The sequence below is a fragment of the Micrasema longulum genome, unplaced genomic scaffold (assembly GCF_059751315.1).
Source record: "Micrasema longulum isolate JH-2025_06_02 unplaced genomic scaffold, ASM5975131v1 h1tg000508l, whole genome shotgun sequence".
NCBI lineage: Eukaryota > Metazoa > Arthropoda > Insecta > Trichoptera > Brachycentridae > Micrasema > Micrasema longulum.
The window spans coordinates 344449-365540 of NW_028277705.1; the positions used below are offsets into that span (position 1 = coordinate 344449).

At 35.7% G+C, this 21092-nt stretch overlaps 1 protein-coding gene across 9 annotated transcripts in view; it reads left to right on the forward strand.

The window, feature by feature from the left end:
- SERCA (ATPase sarcoplasmic/endoplasmic reticulum Ca2+ transporting SERCA) overlaps window positions 1-21092 on the forward strand; it is a 49617-nt gene that overhangs the window by 25925 nt on the left and 2600 nt on the right. For all 9 annotated transcript variants that reach the window (XM_088227488.1, XM_088227491.1, XM_088227485.1 and 6 more), the window contains exons 3-11: window positions 12931-12948; window positions 15343-15425; window positions 15719-15823; window positions 15904-17489; window positions 17578-17767; window positions 17845-17992; window positions 19870-20128; window positions 20633-20869; window positions 20965-21082. In XM_088227488.1, the coding sequence (XP_088083614.1) occupies window positions 12931-12948; window positions 15343-15425; window positions 15719-15823; window positions 15904-17489; window positions 17578-17767; window positions 17845-17992; window positions 19870-20128; window positions 20633-20869; window positions 20965-21082 (2744 nt within the window). The remainder of the gene's footprint in view (window positions 1-12930; window positions 12949-15342; window positions 15426-15718; window positions 15824-15903; window positions 17490-17577; window positions 17768-17844; window positions 17993-19869; window positions 20129-20632; window positions 20870-20964; window positions 21083-21092) is intronic.

Below are 21092 nucleotides of genomic sequence, written 5' to 3' on the forward strand. Positions count from 1 at the left end.
CACCAGAGCTATTTCGTTAATTCTATTTCTTTCCAATCGGCTGTCAGATCGTAAATATTCTCACTCCTTCCACTTGCCAAATTCTTAACTTTTAAATAAAACATTTTCCGTTTCGCGTCTTTCAGACAAAACACATTATTTCACGCTTTCTTTGCGCTTTATAAACGTTCCATTTTTTATAGGAATGCAACTTTATCCTAACGGTCGATCAGAGGCAACCCTCAGATCACGCACAAACATTCGGCGTATTTCTATGAAATACACAAAATATGGTGATAAGTTTTTTAACTAAATGCATATAAGTATTCCAATCACAGCTCGATCTAATCAGAACGTTCACGATCTGTCTACCTTATTCCGTCAAAATGACACTGCGGATAATGTAAAATTGTTACCGTAGATTTCTAATCTATATGAGTCATTCCTTTTGTATCGATTTTGTTTTTTTCAATTGTGGTCTTGCTTTATGGCTTTTGCTAGTATATTATGGCCTTTCTTTTCTTATCTGCGACTTCGTACTATATTATTATTCCAAATGAATTTATTTTCCGCAAATTCAAATACTGTAGAAAACCCGCGTCAATTTAAAACATAAGTCAACAATGAATTAATTACATAATAAATACATTTTGCGTAAGCTTCGAAGGTGCCTTTTCACCAGCCTAATAGTCTTGGCATGCTCCTTTGTTGCGCGCGCAGTCGGTAGTTGAGTATTATGATATATCATGATTGGTCGGATAAAATATTTAAATAGATGGCGAATGGCGTCTGCTAGTCTAGAAATTAACTTCCTTTTTTATTTGACCGCTCTATATAATCCAGATGAAATAATTGTATCGCGAACATGGCGCGCTGTTTGCGGATCCCCTACTTCCGTGAGCAGATTCTTATCAGCCGACGCTTTCCTCGGGTATATTTACTAAACAACATTGTAACGTTCAATTTCGGTATCACGGGGACATTATTATTTCATACGAACACACGAAGAATCGTCCGCTCTCAGAAGTTGCTTAACCTTACAAAGGTTACCTTTGTAAGCGGTTCATCGTCCATTGATAATAATTATTCTTGTTAATCATTACATCTGTGTTATAGGAAGTGTAGCTTTGTGTTGAGGTCTAACGCATAAATTAGAATATATTAAGCGATTAAACGAACATCTGCGCATCGCTTTATTTTTTATTGACTCGCAAATCTCAAAGATACGGCCTATCGATCTTATTATGAAATCTACCCGGTAGTAGTTTGTATATTATTTTTTATTCGATGTTTTCGCGCATTTGCTTGCGCATTTTGTGAAAAAATCTTATACAAATATTGCCTTATTGTACCTAATATTACGCAAACTAAACATATGCATCAATACACGATATAGTCCATATAAATTCTGATTACAATATCCAGGGTAATCCGAACATGTGAAATGTTTATCGAAATTCAAGGCTAATACAATGTACTACGGTTTGTTAAATAATAATCTTGTTAGAAAGTATGCCAGCGATTGCGGTTTTAAATTTATGAAGTCTCGTATGTATTCAAATAATTGAATTGATTTTTGCATCTTGATTTTATTGAAACTTTGTACATTGTAGGTTTTATTGAACGCAGTACGTACAGACTTTGTTCTAATTATTAATTACCCCGATGATTATTCATATTCTATACACACTATGCATAATACACGCGATTGTAGTTTGTATATTAGTAGATTTTAGGTGAAATCAAAATCGCCCATATGCAAATGTACAAAATAAATATGTGTGGAAATGAAAGTGTTGCAACGTGCAACGTCTTTATAATTAATTCATTGTGAATCATCCGCATCATTTAAAAATATGATATTGATGCTTAAATTCTTGTTTTAATTAAAAGCTACCGTGGAATTTATTTATTTGTAGGTCGTTTATTACACAGTATTTGAGACATATGCCCCAACATATTGAGTTGAGAAGAGCAATTAGTTTACACAGACACACGAGCATATGATCCCAAATATTAAAAATAACTATTTAAAAAAACAAAAACAAAATATATGGCACATAAGTATGATAAACTCATAAATATATATTCATTCTTATTAAAGTAAAACATATGAAGAATCAAACTCCCATTTAGAAAAAAATCCAAGTTATAAAAATCGTTTCTCTATAATGCAGTACAAAAATATGATAAACTTAAGGTTAAGACATAATATGTGTTAAACAGCCCTTTAAACGCATAATTCCATATTCCCTTCTCTAAAATGTTCTCCATCCAAGTTGTAATTTGTTCATGTATCAAAAGGTTTATAAACAATATATATATGCACAATGTAATTATTAGAGCACGCATAAGAATATGTTAAAAATAATCAGATTCAAAACTGAAAATTATTTTTTTAAAAGTATGTACTATCCCACCTTGCATATTTTTAAAATTAAAATGGTGAAGTTTGAGCTGTCGTCTTGGTCTATAACATGTACCAGATTGAAAAAATAATGATTTATTATAGTAAAAAATACAGCCACCTGCAAATGTTTGCGCCACCACCTAAGGAAGTAAATAAAAATCATAAAAAAATATTTCCTAGGCTTCCTTATTTCTTTCTTAATTCATTGTCTCTTCTCTGCTGAGATATCTATCTAATCTAATATAATTATTAGGGAATAATAAAAACATAATAATTTTATATAAAACAATTCAATTATATATTGCTTTTCTCATTCGCCTTTTTTCGATTGCTTGTTCTTCGGAATGATTGTGTACTGATCAAGTCTAGGTATTCATATTTTGACCTTCGAATGTGCTAAGCGTTTGACCGATTTTATAGCATTTTAATAAAATATACTAAAATTGTAACATTAAGTAACAAGAGAACACTGTTATTGAATTGTTACTACATAATAAAGGTTTACCTATATACCTAGTAGCAGTGTACGAGTGTATGTGTACGTATATTGCTGGTGATATTAACCCTCGATTGGGTGATGAACACAATGAATCTTTACGCGTTAAAATAGTGGATGTTTTCATCAAGTGATGTAAACATCCACTATTTTATCGACGGGTGATACAAAACTCTTTTTTCGAGTTTTGTATCACCCGTCGATGGGAGGAGTTCTCTCCCGAAACGATAACACTGTTCTTTAAAAATAAACGTGTTACACTAATGACGAAGTTTTTATTTTCATAATTAAGAAATAAAGCGTTATTTTATATTCACACTTTCAAGCGTTTGAATGTTGGCTAGTTACTGAGATTCGGATGCATAATATTGTGTCATAGAAGTGCCTCGTGTATGCTGAGTGCCGAGTTAAGTAAACTGGGAACAAGGCAACCGGCCTATCTACACTCCTATCCCTTATCTATTATTTCATTCTCGACAAACAATATCCGATAAGTCGGTGCTACGGGTCTTCTTATACCAGTTAGAACAATCGGCAACAGTATTAAAAAAAAAGCAATAAAGTTACTCTGCCGTGCAAGCCCCGTAACTCTAAAAATACTCTTTCGAGAGAAACGCAAAAACCTTTTCAAACGGGTAAATCGCAATGATATTGATAAAAAATGCATCTGAAGGCTATGATGATGACGATTAATTGTCAGATAATAGTGCGTCGTTAAAAAACAAAAACAATTACTCCAAACCTAAAGTTGCCCAAAACTAATTAAAATGCAATGTTAAAAATTGATGCCGCATAAAAAATATGCTTTTAGTACAGCCTAAAATGCGTATTTCATAAGGTTTACTTTGACTAATAGCAGATACTTATTTTGAGTATACGCAGTTTGAATTAAAACATCAATTAATTTTTTACACGCGTTTTTAACGCACGTTACAAATAAAAACATTCGATGTAATCAAGCTAAACATATTTTTTTATCGCATTTTAGTTAGTATTTCAATCATTTATGGGCTAAAAACTTGGTGTTACTGAATGGGTAGGTATTTAATTAACAACCTTCCAGTTGTCGTAACGAAAAAAGAGTTGAATACACTTATAGCTTATTGAATGCTGATTACGAATCAATAAATAACTTAAAAACGACAAAATGTGAATTACGGCCGTTTAGAAGAGTCTGCAGAGGCACGGCAGTACTGTCTTTTGCCCCGCGAAAAAAGATTGCGAAGGCGCTGTAAATTCTACCCTAAGCGTAAAAATAGCATGTATTAATATTTAGATCTTAAAGTTAGTTATGACAAGTCTAGTGTAGCATGAATCTTAAACAATCTCTCATTGCCTGGTCTATTTCTCGAAGGCAGTTTATTTATAGGGTCGACTTAATTTATTGTTGATACGCTTAGTGATTTATTATTACGTGTCAGTAGATTGGCGACTTTGCTAACGATGTCATGAAGCAACATGAAAAGCACCGATTTATCGAAGGTGTCGATATAATACAACTGACTTTTCTTCCTCGTAACTGCACTCGATCTCTGCGATGTGTCGTATGCCTTCCGTGCAGTGAGCCGAGTAACTCCTTCGTTGCCAGAGTCCACGAGCGGCAGGTAATTTTAGCCCGATCGTGCGTCACCGCGGTATTTCGGATGTAGTCCGATCCCGCTCTATCCAGCCACTAAACTGCGGCAATTACATATTTTGTTAATGGTTTGACACTAGCGTCATGTTTCTATTTTCGTTTATTCGAATAAAATAACGTTTTTTGGATTCCACATATTTATAAAATTGAATATCTCGGAAACCGTGTGGAGTGTGGAGTAGATATACCAGGTAGACGATTTAGGGGCATAATTGGATTTTCTCCGAGCGGAATATGGAAATTCACCGAGGATCGGAGTGCTTTCCTGAACCCGCTAGAGCCGATATGGTTTATATTGGATTTAGTATACCTGTTGGTACTACCGAGCTTTACGAATCCCGGATCCCTACTTGATCCGTTTTCTAGATAAACCTCGGTCGAGCCTTAAGTAAGTTCGTAAAATTTAAACTCGGCAATCCACTTTGCGCACGTATAACTTCGCATGAATTTCGCATTTGTGATAACTTCGTTAATAAAGTTTAATATGTTCACAGTTCACACAGATATAATATTGAATCGTTTTAATAAACTTGCGCTTTTACCTCGGGGTAATAAGGCGCTAATGTTATTACTCCGAGGCTTTTCCCGCATTGGGAAAATATCGCAACATCTGTTTTATGCTAAATATTTACATTTACTACCAGGTGATTCGATTCATCGGAGTGGCGGCAATGCTAATAATAATCGGGCAGTTCATATTCATTCATAACACAACGCCAATCATATTATTAACCTCTCATCATCGTTCGAGTGTCGGTGTTAACTCCGCGTTAACAAAGCGCTCGCGCTCGTGAAAACTATATCTGAACTATGAACGGCTGTTTGCTTTATTAACTTTATTTCTCTCCTTGCCGGAAACTCGAAGCTGGTGTTGCTAGCTACATACTATTATAGCTATAACCGGCTAGTATGCGTGCGTGCCTTTCCTCTTACCGCTGACACTGACGGCTCATCGGATCTACTCTGATTTGTTATTGCTTCAATTAGCCCTTTCAACGATAGTTCCTCTTCTGCGAGATCTTTTATAAACAGCGTTAATGATTTTGAACATAAAATAAGACGTAGCGGCACGCTGAATAAAATTCCCTATTCCCTATCGTGTTTTAATTGGGAAGATTTTTTTATTACATTTTTATTCGACTCTGAAGTCAAATAATGTTCTTTTGACTATCGTATTCTAGTAAAATAATATTATTTTCTTTTAATCGTCTCGGATATATAGTGAATTTATCTTCCAATGTAGAAAGAACACCGCATTTAGGAAACGGGCTATCGCCCTCGCTGTGATACAATGAAAGCATCCACCCCTTTCCCGAAACTGTTCATAAAGACTTGAGTCTTTCTTCAGTTTCGCATATCAATATCATTTTTTAAAAAACTAACTAAGCGAAAATGTAATATTTCTTTACAATCAAACCGCGAAAATAACAAAACAAATAAACTTTAAAAACTTTAATTGTACCCCTCACTGCAGTATTGTCAGTTTGTGATCAATCAAATACACGTGGTCAGCACAATCACCTTTTTCTAATTTCCCAGTATGACAGTGGAGGAATACAGTGTTAGTTCCAAATTGAGACCGCGGCCGCACGCTCCAGATCCCGCATCGGAAAGGAAGAAGAACGTAGTAATACGAACAAATCAATCAACGACACGAAACCCAAATACATATAGGGAACATTAGAATAATTTGCCCTATACAACATGCACTCAAGCAACAGAAGAAAAACAATACGTATCTATAACAAATCACGGAGGAACATCAAATTATCGAGACACTACCGGCAAAATCCTAACACAGATCCCAACATGATTCCTATCGAACTCAGGCGAAATTACTTTTCGTCATAGTACTGAATTCCTCGCAAAAACCATTTTCCTAATACCAACAGTAGAAACAATCCTATGCAAAGACCTTAATCGTCTTAACAATCTCTCAGACCTTAAAGCAGACGAAACGGGTCCTAGAGCATGGTCGGCGCGTGGTTCTCTTGAGTTAGCCTACTATTTAGATTTGTAATTTACCATTTCCCTTCTATGGGACAAGAACAACATAGACGGACAAGAGTTCAGTTCAGACAACCAATGCTAGTACCCAAGCATGTATCCTTTTATCTTAAACTGATTTAGTACTCATGGTATTGCCCGCTGTGATAGTTTTTGATCCGCAGTGTATTATACAAGTATAACGAGCTCACGGCCTCCAGTTCTGGCGTATCTACTGCACATTCGTATTCCTCGGCGATCATACATTGCCCTATTGCGCGAGAGATAAATGCTCCGCCGTCACGAGCTCCGGTGCATAATATTATGCATAATCCGTCATCTGTTGTGTTCTCGCGGACTTCGCAACTGTGTTTCGATCTGGAGTTTCGCGCCACCGCCATGCACCGCCGACGTTACCTGCGCGATATTCCCCGCATTTACCGTTACGCTAATTCTCGGCGATAACGGCACAAGGATTGGCAACCGCCAACTGCCAACCAGCGACGACTGACAAACCGGCGATTGTCGGAGAGTTCGCTACTCCCGTCGAAATGTTGCAACGTGGACTTCGCTTTCCGCTAAGACTTTTTATTACAAACAACGTAGACAATTCGCCATGTTGGCGCAATTCGATCTTTCACTAAAATTTACGTAAAATTGATGCGTGTGATTTCCGTTACTTTTATAGTGACTGCGACACATGTTGAGAAGCCTCGCGCATACTATCGTCTAACAAAGTAGTCCTCAATACGTAATAACGTATCAGCGTCATACAATATGGTGTCAATGTCGTGGACTTCTCATTAGCGACAGGTGGTTTCGTGTCCGCGGGAAATTAATTCCACAATACTATGTCTCCAATCCTCGCCCCCTTCACCGGGTTACCAGTTGAAGCCATCCCGATGTGATGTTTTCTATTTTCATTTTCATTTCATTTTTTCATTTTATTTTTGCACCACAACAGGCCAGGAGACCTAATTACAGTGGTGAATTACATCACAGAACTCCCAGGCTTGAGAAAAATCACATTTAATTTTTGTGTTCTCACCAGGAATCGAACCCGGAACCTTCCGTCTGTGAGTCAAGCGTCTTGACCACTACACCACGGAGGCCGCCTATATATATTGCCTGTCCGCAATACTCAGAACTTCAGATTTTCTCTTACTTCATAATCACGATAGTTAAGCTTTTTGTCGTATTTTGGTTTTCCTAAAGTCGGTACCATAAAAAGTATCCGGTAAAAGTACTTATTGTATGCGATATACGTGAACAAGTTAGAGTAAGCCGGCCAAAGAATATTAATTTGCATAAAGATATTAGCTCTTTTGTCTATTAAACGTTACATCAGACGTTCAGTCGCATATTCTATTAACGGGAAATATTTTCTGTTTTGTGATGTTTTGTATGGTACAATTTTAAACGGTTTCTTCGTTTTCTCTACGTCTTAACCTTGTGCAATTCTTTTCTTATGCTTTTTTTGTTAATTTATTGCGCAACAACAATTTTACGATTCCTTGTGGAATCTCGTGACGTGGCGTAAGGTGGTTGAACAAGAACAGTATCATCCGACCGAGCAATGACGCACGTATCCTCGTTGTGACGTATAAAGCTGTATTTTTTAATACGCACACTAGAAAAAATATCAGAAGGACTCGCACAAGTATAATGTTTATTTCGTAAATTTGCCGAACGTAATTTACGTCTGGATAAGAAAATATGCGCCGTTGCCGCGTGTTATGCAAACGAATACGCTAGGCGTAAAAGTTTAAATTTACATACGATCGTCCTAGTATTAGTTAAATTTGTGTAATATTTCCGAGGGTAGCGGTAAACTGGCGTAAAATATCATTACATTTGTATCGGGACATCGAAGAATTGTCGTTATATTAACAGAAACGAATTACCTCATTTATCTATCAATTATTGATTGGTATTTTTATTGTAAGAAGTCGAACATCCCGCAATTAGTGTATTAATTAACCTAATCAGATAGGAAACGGGTGATTACACATTGCACAGCCTACCACGTGACAGGCTAACGCCATGCGCCATTCCGGACTCTAATGGCCGCGGCCACGGGACCGAATACGGAAGAGCACTCATTCTACAACTAATGGCTTCTGCTGTTGGTGCACTGAACACAGACACTAACTTGGGTGGAAGGATTATTCATTATACGCACTATCGACATCTAGACGATGACGGTGGTCATTTGGGAAGCTAACGCTTTTATTTCTCGACTTGCGTGCGCCATTCTATTTAAACAGTTCCCAACAATGCGCGTTTAAATAAAATGACGGCCACAGGTGTTTCGATGCTCACTTGGTACTTACACCTTGTTTCAGACGATCTGCATCTGATTCCGGAAACTTTTCTGCACTCTATCGAATGACAAAATAGCTGATATTTTGCTTTTTACTATCCGCAAACGAATCCACCCCGTACAATCGTAGTGTGAGATTTCTCACGCCGAGCAGTGCCCACTCGACCTACATTGGCTCTCGAACCCTCTCGATCGACTTTCCTTTTATTCGGCCAAAATGAAGTGTAATGAAAATTCCCGGGAAATGTGTCTTAACCTCTTACAGCGTATTGTTACTTCCACTTTCCCACACAATCTACCCTTTGACCTTCGGCAAATTTGAAGGATCAATCTTAGTTTATAGGATACATCTTAAAATAGAGTATGAATATCCAAAAAAATGCTTTTGACCCTATCACCTACCAATGCTTTCGTTTATTTTTTGTAAATTTATTGATGTAATTTTAAGTTGCTAGAATTCCACCCGTCCATGCGCTTTGTAGCTGCAAGATAATTGGTAATCTTGCTTCAATATGTAAATATTATCAACCATAAAACACTTGAATTTTGTAAATGGAGTATTGCATTTCAACTCTCCGTGCGCTCAGTAGCTGCAAGACTTTTAAAGTTAAGTAATTATAATAGGATTTAAATAATAAAAGTGTGGATGGATTTAAGAAGACCTCTTTATCTGATTATTTTTTTTCTTGTCAATTTTCCCAATGCTTCGAGTGTAGTAACAGTACAAAATTTCGTCTGAAATTGATACATTTTTCCATATTTATTATCCAAAATTTGACCGGGCCACTAACCTTGTTGCCTTTATTTAGAAATCGCCTCTGGTTATTCTCTTCACTGTAACTTCGTGGAATTTGAGCGCAACATTATATTTCCGTTTCGTACTTATCTCACTGGCCGTGTGCAGTGAGAACAACTCGAGGGAATGAATATGAACAGGTCACAGATACACATTTACCAGTAGCAGATGCCAATGAAACAGCAGTAGCCGGTGGTATTTTTAGTGCTCTTGCACTTTCCCGTGCTCCCAGCAGCCCAGCTCCTACCTCCTGGCCTAATGACGCTAATTCTTCGTTTCTGATATGCATGAGTAAAGAGACAAAAATGTCAACCGTTCTACTAAAAAGCCGCAATTATCGTTTAATATGTTTCGTCTTAAATTAATTACGTTGTAAAGTTGGTGTTTGAAAAAAACTTCGCATAATTTCTAAAATAGTTAAGTTTTGACTCATTTCTAATCATTGTTTTTCCATTCTGGCCTGAATGCTTAATTTGAATAATGTTACGTTAAATACCTACGTATAATGAGTGTTTCTACTTCTAATATCGCTTTGTATATAATGGTCAATTACAATTTGGGTAGAAAGCTTTGAATACTGTGGAAAGGTATTACAGCAATGTAAATCCGGTAAAGCTGTCTTGTAACCTTTAGTTCGTACTTTATACAATGGTGTCCGTTATGACTTATATGACGAATGGATGTGAAACGAAAGACAACTCATTTCCGGATACGTCATCAGAAATGCTCCTCGAAATTATACATCACAAATATTAATCAAAACCATAAAATTTCATGTCGGTTGCAATTAATAACTTTCATAATGAAGTTGAGAGGCTCATTTCGCTAAGCTCTGAGATAATTTATAAAAATAATTTTATTTTTTATTATTATCATATTAATTTTAAGCGAGCAGCTTAAAGCTGATATGCTTTAATCTATTTTAACGAAAGTTAGCTGTCGGCGCACTTAAACTTTTCCGAAACAAATCTAGTCCATTTTTGAACCCATTGAGACTACACATTGAGATCAGCTCTTGTGGCAGCTTATTCCAACCATCAACAACCCTTTTGCTCAGGAAATGCTTCCGTGGATTTAGATTGAATCTCGTTTTCTCCAGCCTGAGACTGTGGTCTCAAAGACGAGCATCTCGTTTAAGCTTGAATATGGGATCCAAATTTGGGCAGCTATAGTGACTGTCGAGTATCTTGTATGTCTATCGGGTCACCCTTTCTCGCCGTTCCTGCAGCGTTGTGGGACCGAGAGTTTCCAGTCTCTCCACATATTTGTACCATATCTGTTTATTAAAAGTTTGTTTAGGTATACTTAAAAAAAAACCACAGGTATATTATAATCCTATATTAAATTGGACTATCAAAAGTGCATAGTAATATATATTATTTTTAGCGAACATTGTGTTCCAGTTTGATGCAACGATTGATTGAATACAAATGCCGTTTTCACTACGGGCTAACTTTAAAAAACAAAGAAATCAATAAGATCGATAGTAATATTTTGATGAAAAACATGGGCAAAGACGACTATAGTAAAAAATATAATAATTCATGTGAAATAATTAATTTGAATAATGAAACTGCGAATGGTCAATTTTCACTTACATAATAAAACTTCCGCGTAATTTCCCGTGGCCGTTCTAAGTGTAGATAAGTATATTATATTATAATATACGCCATACTTTTAATTTTTGTCGTTAAACTCGTCCACAGATCCACACTCGATGATCTTTTAACCCTATTTCGTGCGCGGCCTTCATTAACATGTTTTTTTATTAATAATACGTACACTGATTATTCATTAAATGTCCTTATTTATTGCATTACACGCTTACTTCAAAGGTACTCCGTGAAGCCACATGTTTTGTAAACAAAACACTGTTCAATCGAGACTTTAAAAACAGTCAGACCTAGTTCTGCTATCCGAAAAATGATATATCGATCGTCGCGCACAAACGCCAATCTGTTTTTTTTTATTATAAAGGAATGAAAAAAAAAAGTTTTAAGGAGTTACAATATAATGCACGGGTAATAATAGTATTATTTCGCACCTCCGCTTACCCCTGCGAATATATTGCTTAACATTATTTTAATGGATATCATCATATGCGAGGCTCTTTTTTTTAAAAAACAGCGAAACATTATTTTTATCGACGTTCAAATTTATATAATTATTATAAAATGCACTTTTTATATAATAATGCATTTTGTGTGGAACAAATACTTACATTTCAAATCGTATGTAAGAAACTAAAATACAGTTATCACTAAGTATTCTGTTTTTGTACTATGTGTACACTTAATTCATTATGCTATGCTGAACAACATCGCTCTGGATGTTGATCTGTTCCATGTATCTGAAGGGGTTTTCCGGAGCAGGATTCTCCTACTATTTTGACAAGAGTCTCTTTATATATTTTTTGTCTTTTTATAATATGTTCGCATTAAATTTTAGTTTGTAATGTATGTATTATTTAAAATAAATTAATTGACTTGAATTATTAGCTATTTAAATAAGATTGCAATAGTAAAATTTATTTGATTTTTACGGGAAATTGGGTATAAAAATGTTTTCTTGCGCGCGGTAAAAATTAGAGCATTCATTGCACGGCAAAGTTTCTCTAAAATGTATGAAAAAAAAAAATTAACCACTCTAAATGACTTCACAAGTTCTTCTAAATCAACCAATGATAGTGTTGTAATATATTTCCGGTTTCCGGGAAGCCAACTCACCAATCAGGACAACTCACCGATGAGAACTAGTGACGTGACGCGCGGAGTAATAACAAAAGACCATAAATCACCATGATCACATAAATATGTATAGCATTTAATGCGAATGTTTATTTGAATGAATTTGTTTTTTTTATGGATTAGTGCTGTTAAAGTTTTGGTGGTTAGTTCTTTAAGCCAATCGACCTCTTTTCTTGATTTGCATGAGGTTCAGTAAAACAAAAAAAAAACTAAATTTACATATAGACATTAAATATTTATACTACGGGGAAAATGTAACGAGACCTCTTGCATGGCAGGCACACGCACTGACCACTTCACCACTAGGCCGACAATTGAAACCCAGTGATGTAATTTATTTTTTTAAAGTAACAAAAAAGTTTTTTTTTCACAAAAATGTTAATTTATTTTTTGTTTCACAATTTTCTAACCTAATTTTCGTCGACGGACTTTCCGTAAAATACGTTGCTTTACATACCCACGAGATAAAAATAGTAGTTCAAATATATTTTTGAAATCTGTAATCTGCTTGATTTATTGGACTAAATATTCTAATATATTTTCTCTTTTGTTTTCAGAACTGCCGACAGAAGAAGGTAAGTTTCAAGAGGTTGGATTCCCCGCGATTATTGCAATATGTTCTCAAAATAATTCTTATAATATTGTTTGAAATAATTCTTGCTAATTTAAAAATATATTATGTGTATATACATGTATCTAAAACAAAAAACAAACCATCACGCCGTTTCCCCGTGGGGGTAGGCAGAGAGGATGGAACGCCATATCACTATATCTTTGCATACAGACCTCGCTTCCTCTACATTCATACATCTTCTCATGCACGCACGCCGATTATTCCTACTTTTGACATGTCCATCTTCAAGTATTTGATGGACTTGATCGTGCCATGTCTTTCTCGGTCTTCCTCGTTTTCTGCATCATAGTCAGTTAATAAAGATTTTTGCATGAATTACAGGTATGGTACCCATACTGGTCACCGTTTAAAAACCAGATAATGAACCCACTAAAAATATATATATATTTATGCAATATAATACTATTTTTAAAATTAAAAAATAAAAAAAACGCGTTGCACAAAAAAAAACCTATATAGGAAATTTACTGATTAACACACCTGAGAATTATTATAGAGCACTTTAAATAATAGGCTTTTATAGTTTGAAATATTCTACATAGGTTCACACCGAATTATTACTATGAGGTCACCTCATAGTAATAATTCGCTCACGCTTAAAAAGAAGCCCTTTAGCTCTATTGCATAGAACATAAGCGTTGTAAATTTTTAGTCAGTTTCGGTCTGTGCTTAAGAGTTCCTACACCCTGTTGTATTGCTGTAAACTGTAGCTAACTTCGTGGTTTAGAATCATAGAATGATTTTTGTCCTAATGGGCCACTCTATTAGCCAGTAGCGTATTATTACTCTAAGGGTATGACCAACTCTATTTGCTCATTTTACAGGACACGTGATATAAAATCAAAGATTTAATCCAATTTAGGGTAATAATATGCTCCACCACATTTTTTATGAACATGTTTATTAAAAATACATATCCACTTTTTAAAAAAACATAAAAATTTGCTCTTAATACAAACCAAAATAAATTATCTTATTAACAACAAGGAACAAGTATAGAACAAGTAACATTGTATAATATGGCAGTATTCGTAAAGTTCTGCCGGACTTTTGATTTACCGACCAATAGTGTGATTTTTTATGGTAAAATGTCGACCTTTTAATCACTCGATTTTATTTTTTAAATAAATAAATATTTACATTCTTATGACCCACTCAAATATTTCAATTTTGGAAGGCATTTTCAATGAGTTATAAATAACTCACTACTAGAAAATACGAACCAAGTTGTGGTAGAACAGGGTGTGAACCTCGGACCTCTGGTCTATAAGGTCACGACGCTAGCCGCGGGGCCACAAACCGATTCGTTTTTTTAAATTATTATTTACATCAATACAATTTTTTACGATTTTGTTTTTTTAATTATTTTTTTTTACAATAACTAAAAATCCCTCCAACCCACTTTCTATGGCTTGTTGGTGGAGTTGAAGTGGGTGATATAAAGACTGCCATTATACCATAAAAATTCACGCATGTATTATGTATTCTGCCCTCATAAGCAAAAATTCTGCTATTTGCAAAAGTCTGCTATTCATAAATTCAAATCTTCATGAAATTTTGTGCTTTTTTAATCAGGTACCTATGTAAAGTTAGTGAATATTTTGATCATATTTACATTTAAAAGTACAAATTATGATCAATATTTCGATTTATGAGCTACTAAAGACGCTTGTGTCAAAATATGACTTTTAAAATTAGTCAATTACGTACATTTGTTATAAGCGGGGTGTCGATTATTAAATTATGGTACACGGCTAGCTAAAATACGGGACAGTTGTTCACCCTTATTCACACATTAAATTTTGTGTTAGATTTGTTTTACTTGTACCGAAATAGCTACAAAATATATGTAATGTGCATCTGTTTCTTAGTGTGCGGTATTTCATTCATAAAAGTAATATTATCATCCGAAAAGTTCAATTTGCTTATATACGTCTTGTATATATTGTAGTATTTTAAAGAAAAAGTAAGATTGGTATAGTTCTCTTGAACTCATTGTGAGATAAAAACCACTTGACCTTATATAGTCATGTACTGTCAGTTATCACAATTTGCTATCTGCTATTATTAATATTTACAGGCGGTAAATATTTGCTAATATGGTGTTCCCTGCAACAATAGTACACCTGGGCAAATATAATCTGAGAATGTACCGACATACCCCGTCGACATGATATTTTTAGGCTAAATTAGTCAAATAATAACAGAAATAGTTTTCACCTGCTGGTAACATACGTCTTATTCATGGGAATGTATTTGTTTATCCCATTTCACAGAATTTCATACCCTGGTAGAGCTTTCTTATACTGTACTTATTTGTGTAATTTTATTTCAGGAAAATCCATCTGGCAATTAGTTTTGGAACAATTCGATGACCTTTTAGTAAAGATTCTGCTTTTAGCTGCTATTATTTCCTTTGTAAGTAAATTCATGATAAAAACTTGTTATTATTATCAGAAATGTTTACACCCACCTATTGACAGACTAAAATGACTCCCTGCATTTTTTATTTTATTTTATTGGCCGAATATTCTGTAGAAAATTGTTCTTGGTAATTCCACGAATAATGAGAAATGGTTTCAATTCCTAACTTATATAAATATTATCGTTTCTTGGGCAACATTTTTATTTTCAATTTATTATATTAGAATCATACATAACTACATGTTATGTACATGGATTAAAAACTTAATTTAAATTATCTTTTGCAGGTCCTAGCGTTATTTGAGGATCATGAAGACGCATTCACAGCCTTCGTTGAGCCTCTTGTAATTTTACTTATTCTTATTGCTAATGCTATTGTGGGAGTTTGGCAGGTAAATATAAACTAATAAGTTATTCATCCTTTACAGTTTTATTGGTATTTATTCTGTACTTAATTTATTTCTCTTTTCAGGAAAGAAATGCCGAATCCGCCATTGAAGCTCTTAAAGAATATGAGCCTGAAATGGGCAAAGTGGTTCGTGGAGACAAATCTGGCGTCCAAAAAGTACGCGCCAAAGAAATTGTCCCCGGAGATGTTGTTGAGGTGTCTGTGGGAGACAAAATTCCTGCTGACATTAGGCTCATCAAGGTCTACTCCACCACCATCCGCATTGACCAGTCTATCCTGACGGGCGAGTCTGTCTCTGTCATCAAGCACACCGACGCTATCCCCGACCCCAGGGCTGTCAACCAGGATAAGAAAAATATCCTTTTCTCAGGAACCAATGTCGCTGCTGGAAAAGCTCGTGGTATTGTTATTGGAACTGGCTTGAACACTGCGATCGGTAAGATCCGTACTGAGATGTCCGAGACTGAAGAAATCAAGACACCCCTTCAACAGAAACTTGATGAATTCGGTGAACAGCTCTCCAAAGTTATCTCAGTTATCTGCGTCGCCGTATGGGCTATCAACATTGGACACTTCAATGACCCAGCTCACGGAGGAAGCTGGATCAAGGGTGCTGTATATTACTTCAAAATTGCTGTTGCTCTTGCTGTTGCCGCCATTCCCGAAGGTCTTCCCGCTGTCATCACCACTTGTCTCGCCCTGGGAACCAGGCGTATGGCCAAGAAAAATGCCATTGTCAGGTCTCTACCCTCTGTAGAAACCCTCGGTTGCACATCTGTTATTTGCTCAGATAAGACTGGAACACTCACCACCAACCAGATGTCTGTATCCCGCTTGTTTATCTTCGATAAAGTTGATGGTAATGATAGCAACTTCTTGGAATTCGAAATTACTGGCTCCACATACGAACCCATCGGAGATGTGTTCCTTAAGGGCCAAAAAGTTAAGGCTGGTGATTTTGACGCTCTCCAGGAAATGGGAACCATCTGCATTATGTGCAACGATTCCGCTATTGATTTCAATGAATTCAAACAAGCATTTGAGAAAGTAGGTGAAGCTACTGAAACTGCCCTTATTGTACTAGCTGAGAAGATGAATCCCTTCAGTGTTCCCAAGTCTGGTCTCGATCGCCGCTCAACTGCCATCGTTGTCCGCCAAGAAATTGAAACCAAGTGGAAGAAAGAATTTACTCTGGAATTCTCTCGCGACAGGAAATCCATGTCTTCATACTGCGTACCTCTGAAGTCTTCCCGTATCGGAAATGGACCTAAACTGTTTGTCAAGGGAGCACCCGAAGGTGTATTGGATCGCTGCTCACACGCTCGTGTCGGAGCATCTAAAGTGCCCCTGACTCCGACCCTGAAGAACCGCATCTTAGAACTGACCCGCACCTATGGTACCGGCCGTGACACACTTCGCTGCTTAGCTCTGGCCACCAGCGATAGCCCAATGAAGCCCGACGATATGGATCTCGGAGACTCTACCAAGTTCTACACTTATGAAGTCAACCTTACCTTTGTCGGTGTTGTGGGCATGTTGGATCCCCCACGTAAGGAAGTATTTGACTCTATCGTGAGGTGCCGCGCTGCTGGAATCCGTGTCATTGTCATTACTGGTGATAACAAGGCTACAGCTGAGGCTATCTGCAGGTGTTATATCAATTCATTTGACCGCTATTTATTATTATGTGTACAATTATAAACAAAGACTTACTGTCTAATATGATTTGTTCTTTAGGCGTATCGGTGTCTTCACTGAGGAAGAAGATACAACTGGAAAGTCCTACTCTGGACGTGAATTTGATGACCTGCCTTTCGCTGAACAGAAAATGGCTGTTGCTCGTGGTCGTCTCTTCTCCCGTGTGGAGCCTTCCCACAAATCTAAGATTATTGAATTCTTGCAGGGCATGAATGAAATCTCTGCTATGGTTAGTTTGACTTAAAGTTTAATATTCTCAGAACTCAACAGCTTAAAACATTTACTGACTTATATAATCTTACCCAGACAGGTGATGGTGTAAATGATGCCCCCGCCCTCAAGAAGGCTGAGATTGGTATTGCCATGGGTTCAGGAACTGCCGTAGCCAAGTCTGCTGCTGAGATGGTGTTGGCTGACGACAACTTCTCATCCATTGTCGCTGCTGTTGAAGAAGGTTTGTATTTTCCATCTTCTCTCGACCCTACTTGGTGACATTCATTCCAAAAGTATTATAATTCACATTTTAAAAACATGTTAGAACTCAAAATTTTTAAAAATAAAACCATATACGGCTGTGAAATTTGACCAGGGTAAAAAAAAGTTTTTCCATTTTACTTTGTACTTGAAAATTATTCTTATAATTAAGAAATAACAAAGTGGCTATTTACATTTTTCTATTTGGTTTAAATCTATTAAATTCTGATCCCAGAATGCTCCAAAAGTTGCTATTTATCTAATAAAAATTGCCATGTAATTCTTAGTTCTGATCAAAACTGGCTATTTACATATTTTATCCAACTCAAAACAAGTCATTTCTAACTAATTTGAAAACTGCAGTAAATTTCTCTTCAAAACTGTGTTATTTGGATTATGTAAGCAAGGAAACGTAGAATAGTAGTGAAGGAAATATAATATTACAAATTCTAATCAAATGGAAGATTTGAGGCTTTACTAAAGAGAGGAGATCGTTTCATATTGATAGTGCATGCAACAGTGAGCTGTGTGGTTGTGGCATCAATACTGCCAAAATAAATGAACTAGTAATAATCGTGGTTTTATTATTTCTTACTTTAATGCAGTCATGTTGATTCTGTGATGTAAAACAGCTTTAACCTAATTAAACTGCTCATTTATTTCTCTGTACATAAATTGTAAATCGTGTATTGTTGACTTTTTAAGTGAAATTACCTATTTAACCTATTTGCTAATGAAATATGTTAGTAAGTAAGACTCTTGTTAAAATCCATTAGACAAATAAATATGTTTTTTTAATGCAACTATGTCGTATACCTACAATGCAAATGAATCTCAGTTTTTTTTTACTAAAGCATTAATTTTTCACGTCTACTGCGTGTAAAAAAAATATAAAAAAAAACATTTTTTGCATCCAATGTACACAGTTCGAACATCTTAGCTATACATGAGAACTATTTTTAAAGTTATCATATGTTTTAATACATTTATTATTAGATTACATGTAGGTAACAGGGGTCCACTCGCAAAATATTCAGTGCCTGAAAACTTTTTTATTGTTTATTTTTTTACTTACTGTAGTAAAATATTGAAGTCAGGTTGACCAGCCTGGATGTGTTTCTTAACTTATGTTTCTTTTATCTTTTAGAAGTAACATTAAATAATGGCTGGAATTGCCATTTTTTGGCTGATGTTAGAGTTTAAAAAAATTTTAAAAAAACAATTGTAAAAACCAATGATATAGTAATTAATTAACGATAACCACTCAAATATTTCTAAAATATAGTAATCAACAAGTCTTTGGAACTATTTTCGTTTTATACAACTAAAGTCAAAATAATTTTAAACAATTAATAACAATGATTTCATAACTCATATTTACCTATAAGTTATTAATTAAAAATACTTGGTACACTTCCACTTATTCGTTTGACCAATTAGCACTTTCACCCTCTAATGGACATCTTCAGACTGGTGAATATTATACAGTGTAAGGATAATTTATAAAAAACTAAATATTATCTTAAGTGTAGGTACATTCGAAAAATAAGTTGAAAGAATTAAGATTAAACATTATGAACAAACTAGTATTGCTCACCTCATCATAAGTTTACAAAAATTTTAAAAAATTGAAACGGATTGATTTCCAAAATGGGTGGTTTTGCTTACCTCGTTCGTATATCGTCTGCAGTTTTATATTTCCTTTCCCGAGAATTATTTACCCTTGAGAAAAAATATTTTAGATATGTATATTTTTTTTCCTTAGCAATCGATAGGTAATCAATCCCCTCTGAAGAGTTCCATAAATGTGTGCTTTTTATGTTTCGTTTCAAATAAACCTCGGCTTTGCTATTGCAGGTCGTGCCATCTACAACAACATGAAGCAGTTCATCCGTTATCTGATCTCTTCCAACGTTGGTGAGGTGGTATCCATCTTCCTGACGGCCGCCCTCGGCCTTCCCGAGGCCCTCATCCCCGTCCAGCTACTGTGGGTCAACCTCGTCACTGACGGTCTCCCCGCCACCGCTCTCGGTTTCAACCCCCCTGATCTTGACATTATGGACAAGCCTCCCCGCAAGGCTGATGAAGGTCTCATCTCCGGATGGCTGTTTTTCAGGTATCTAACATACCCATACTTTCATATTTATCCTGTTCATTTGACGAATTTAGTTCCCTACATATCCAGATCTCTGCAAAATCTGTATTTTCGGCTGTTAAAGGCATGTATTTTCAAAACTTTATTATGCTATCTCACGGTCAACTTTCTCTCTTACTCTTTTAGAAGTTTACTAATTTAAGTGTGTTGTTATACTTAAATTGAAGTGTAAAAATTGTCAAAATTACATGGCCACTGTGTGTATTGCTCTAGAATATTTTTTATAGATTTAAAATAAATATAAATATGTATTGAAAATATTTATACATATATTAACTTGGAATCAACCTAATTATTTATGGCATACCTTTGGCTAATTCATACAGAACATACACACCATGTGACATTAATTACAAATTATGCATCAATATTTTTTTGAAAACTCGATAAATCATTTATAGATGTTTACTGATTTGTTACCACTTTGGAGATCATTGTTTGAAGCTTTTTTCATTAAATGACCAGGTACATGGCTATTGGAGGATATGTAGGCGCTGCCACCGTAGCTGCCGCTTCCTGGTGGTTCATGTACTCCCCTGAGGGTCCCCAGATGACATACTGGCAGCTCACCCACCACTTGGCATGCATCGGTGGCGGAGATGACTTCAAGGGTGTTGACTGCAAGATCTTCACCGATCCTCATCCTATGACAATGGCTCTCTCAGTACTTGTTACAATTGAGATGCTCAACGCCATGAACAGGTATTTTTCTCGATTATATTTAATCATCTTTACCATTCATTTAAACAATTAATCCTAGTGAATGTGTAAACTTATGTTTTGTTATTGATTTACAGCTTATCAGAGAACCAGTCTCTCCTCGTTATGCCCCCATGGTGCAACATGTGGCTCATCGGGTCCATGGCTCTGTCCTTCACTCTCCACTTTGTCATCCTGTATGTGGAGGTCCTGTCGGTGAGTAGCA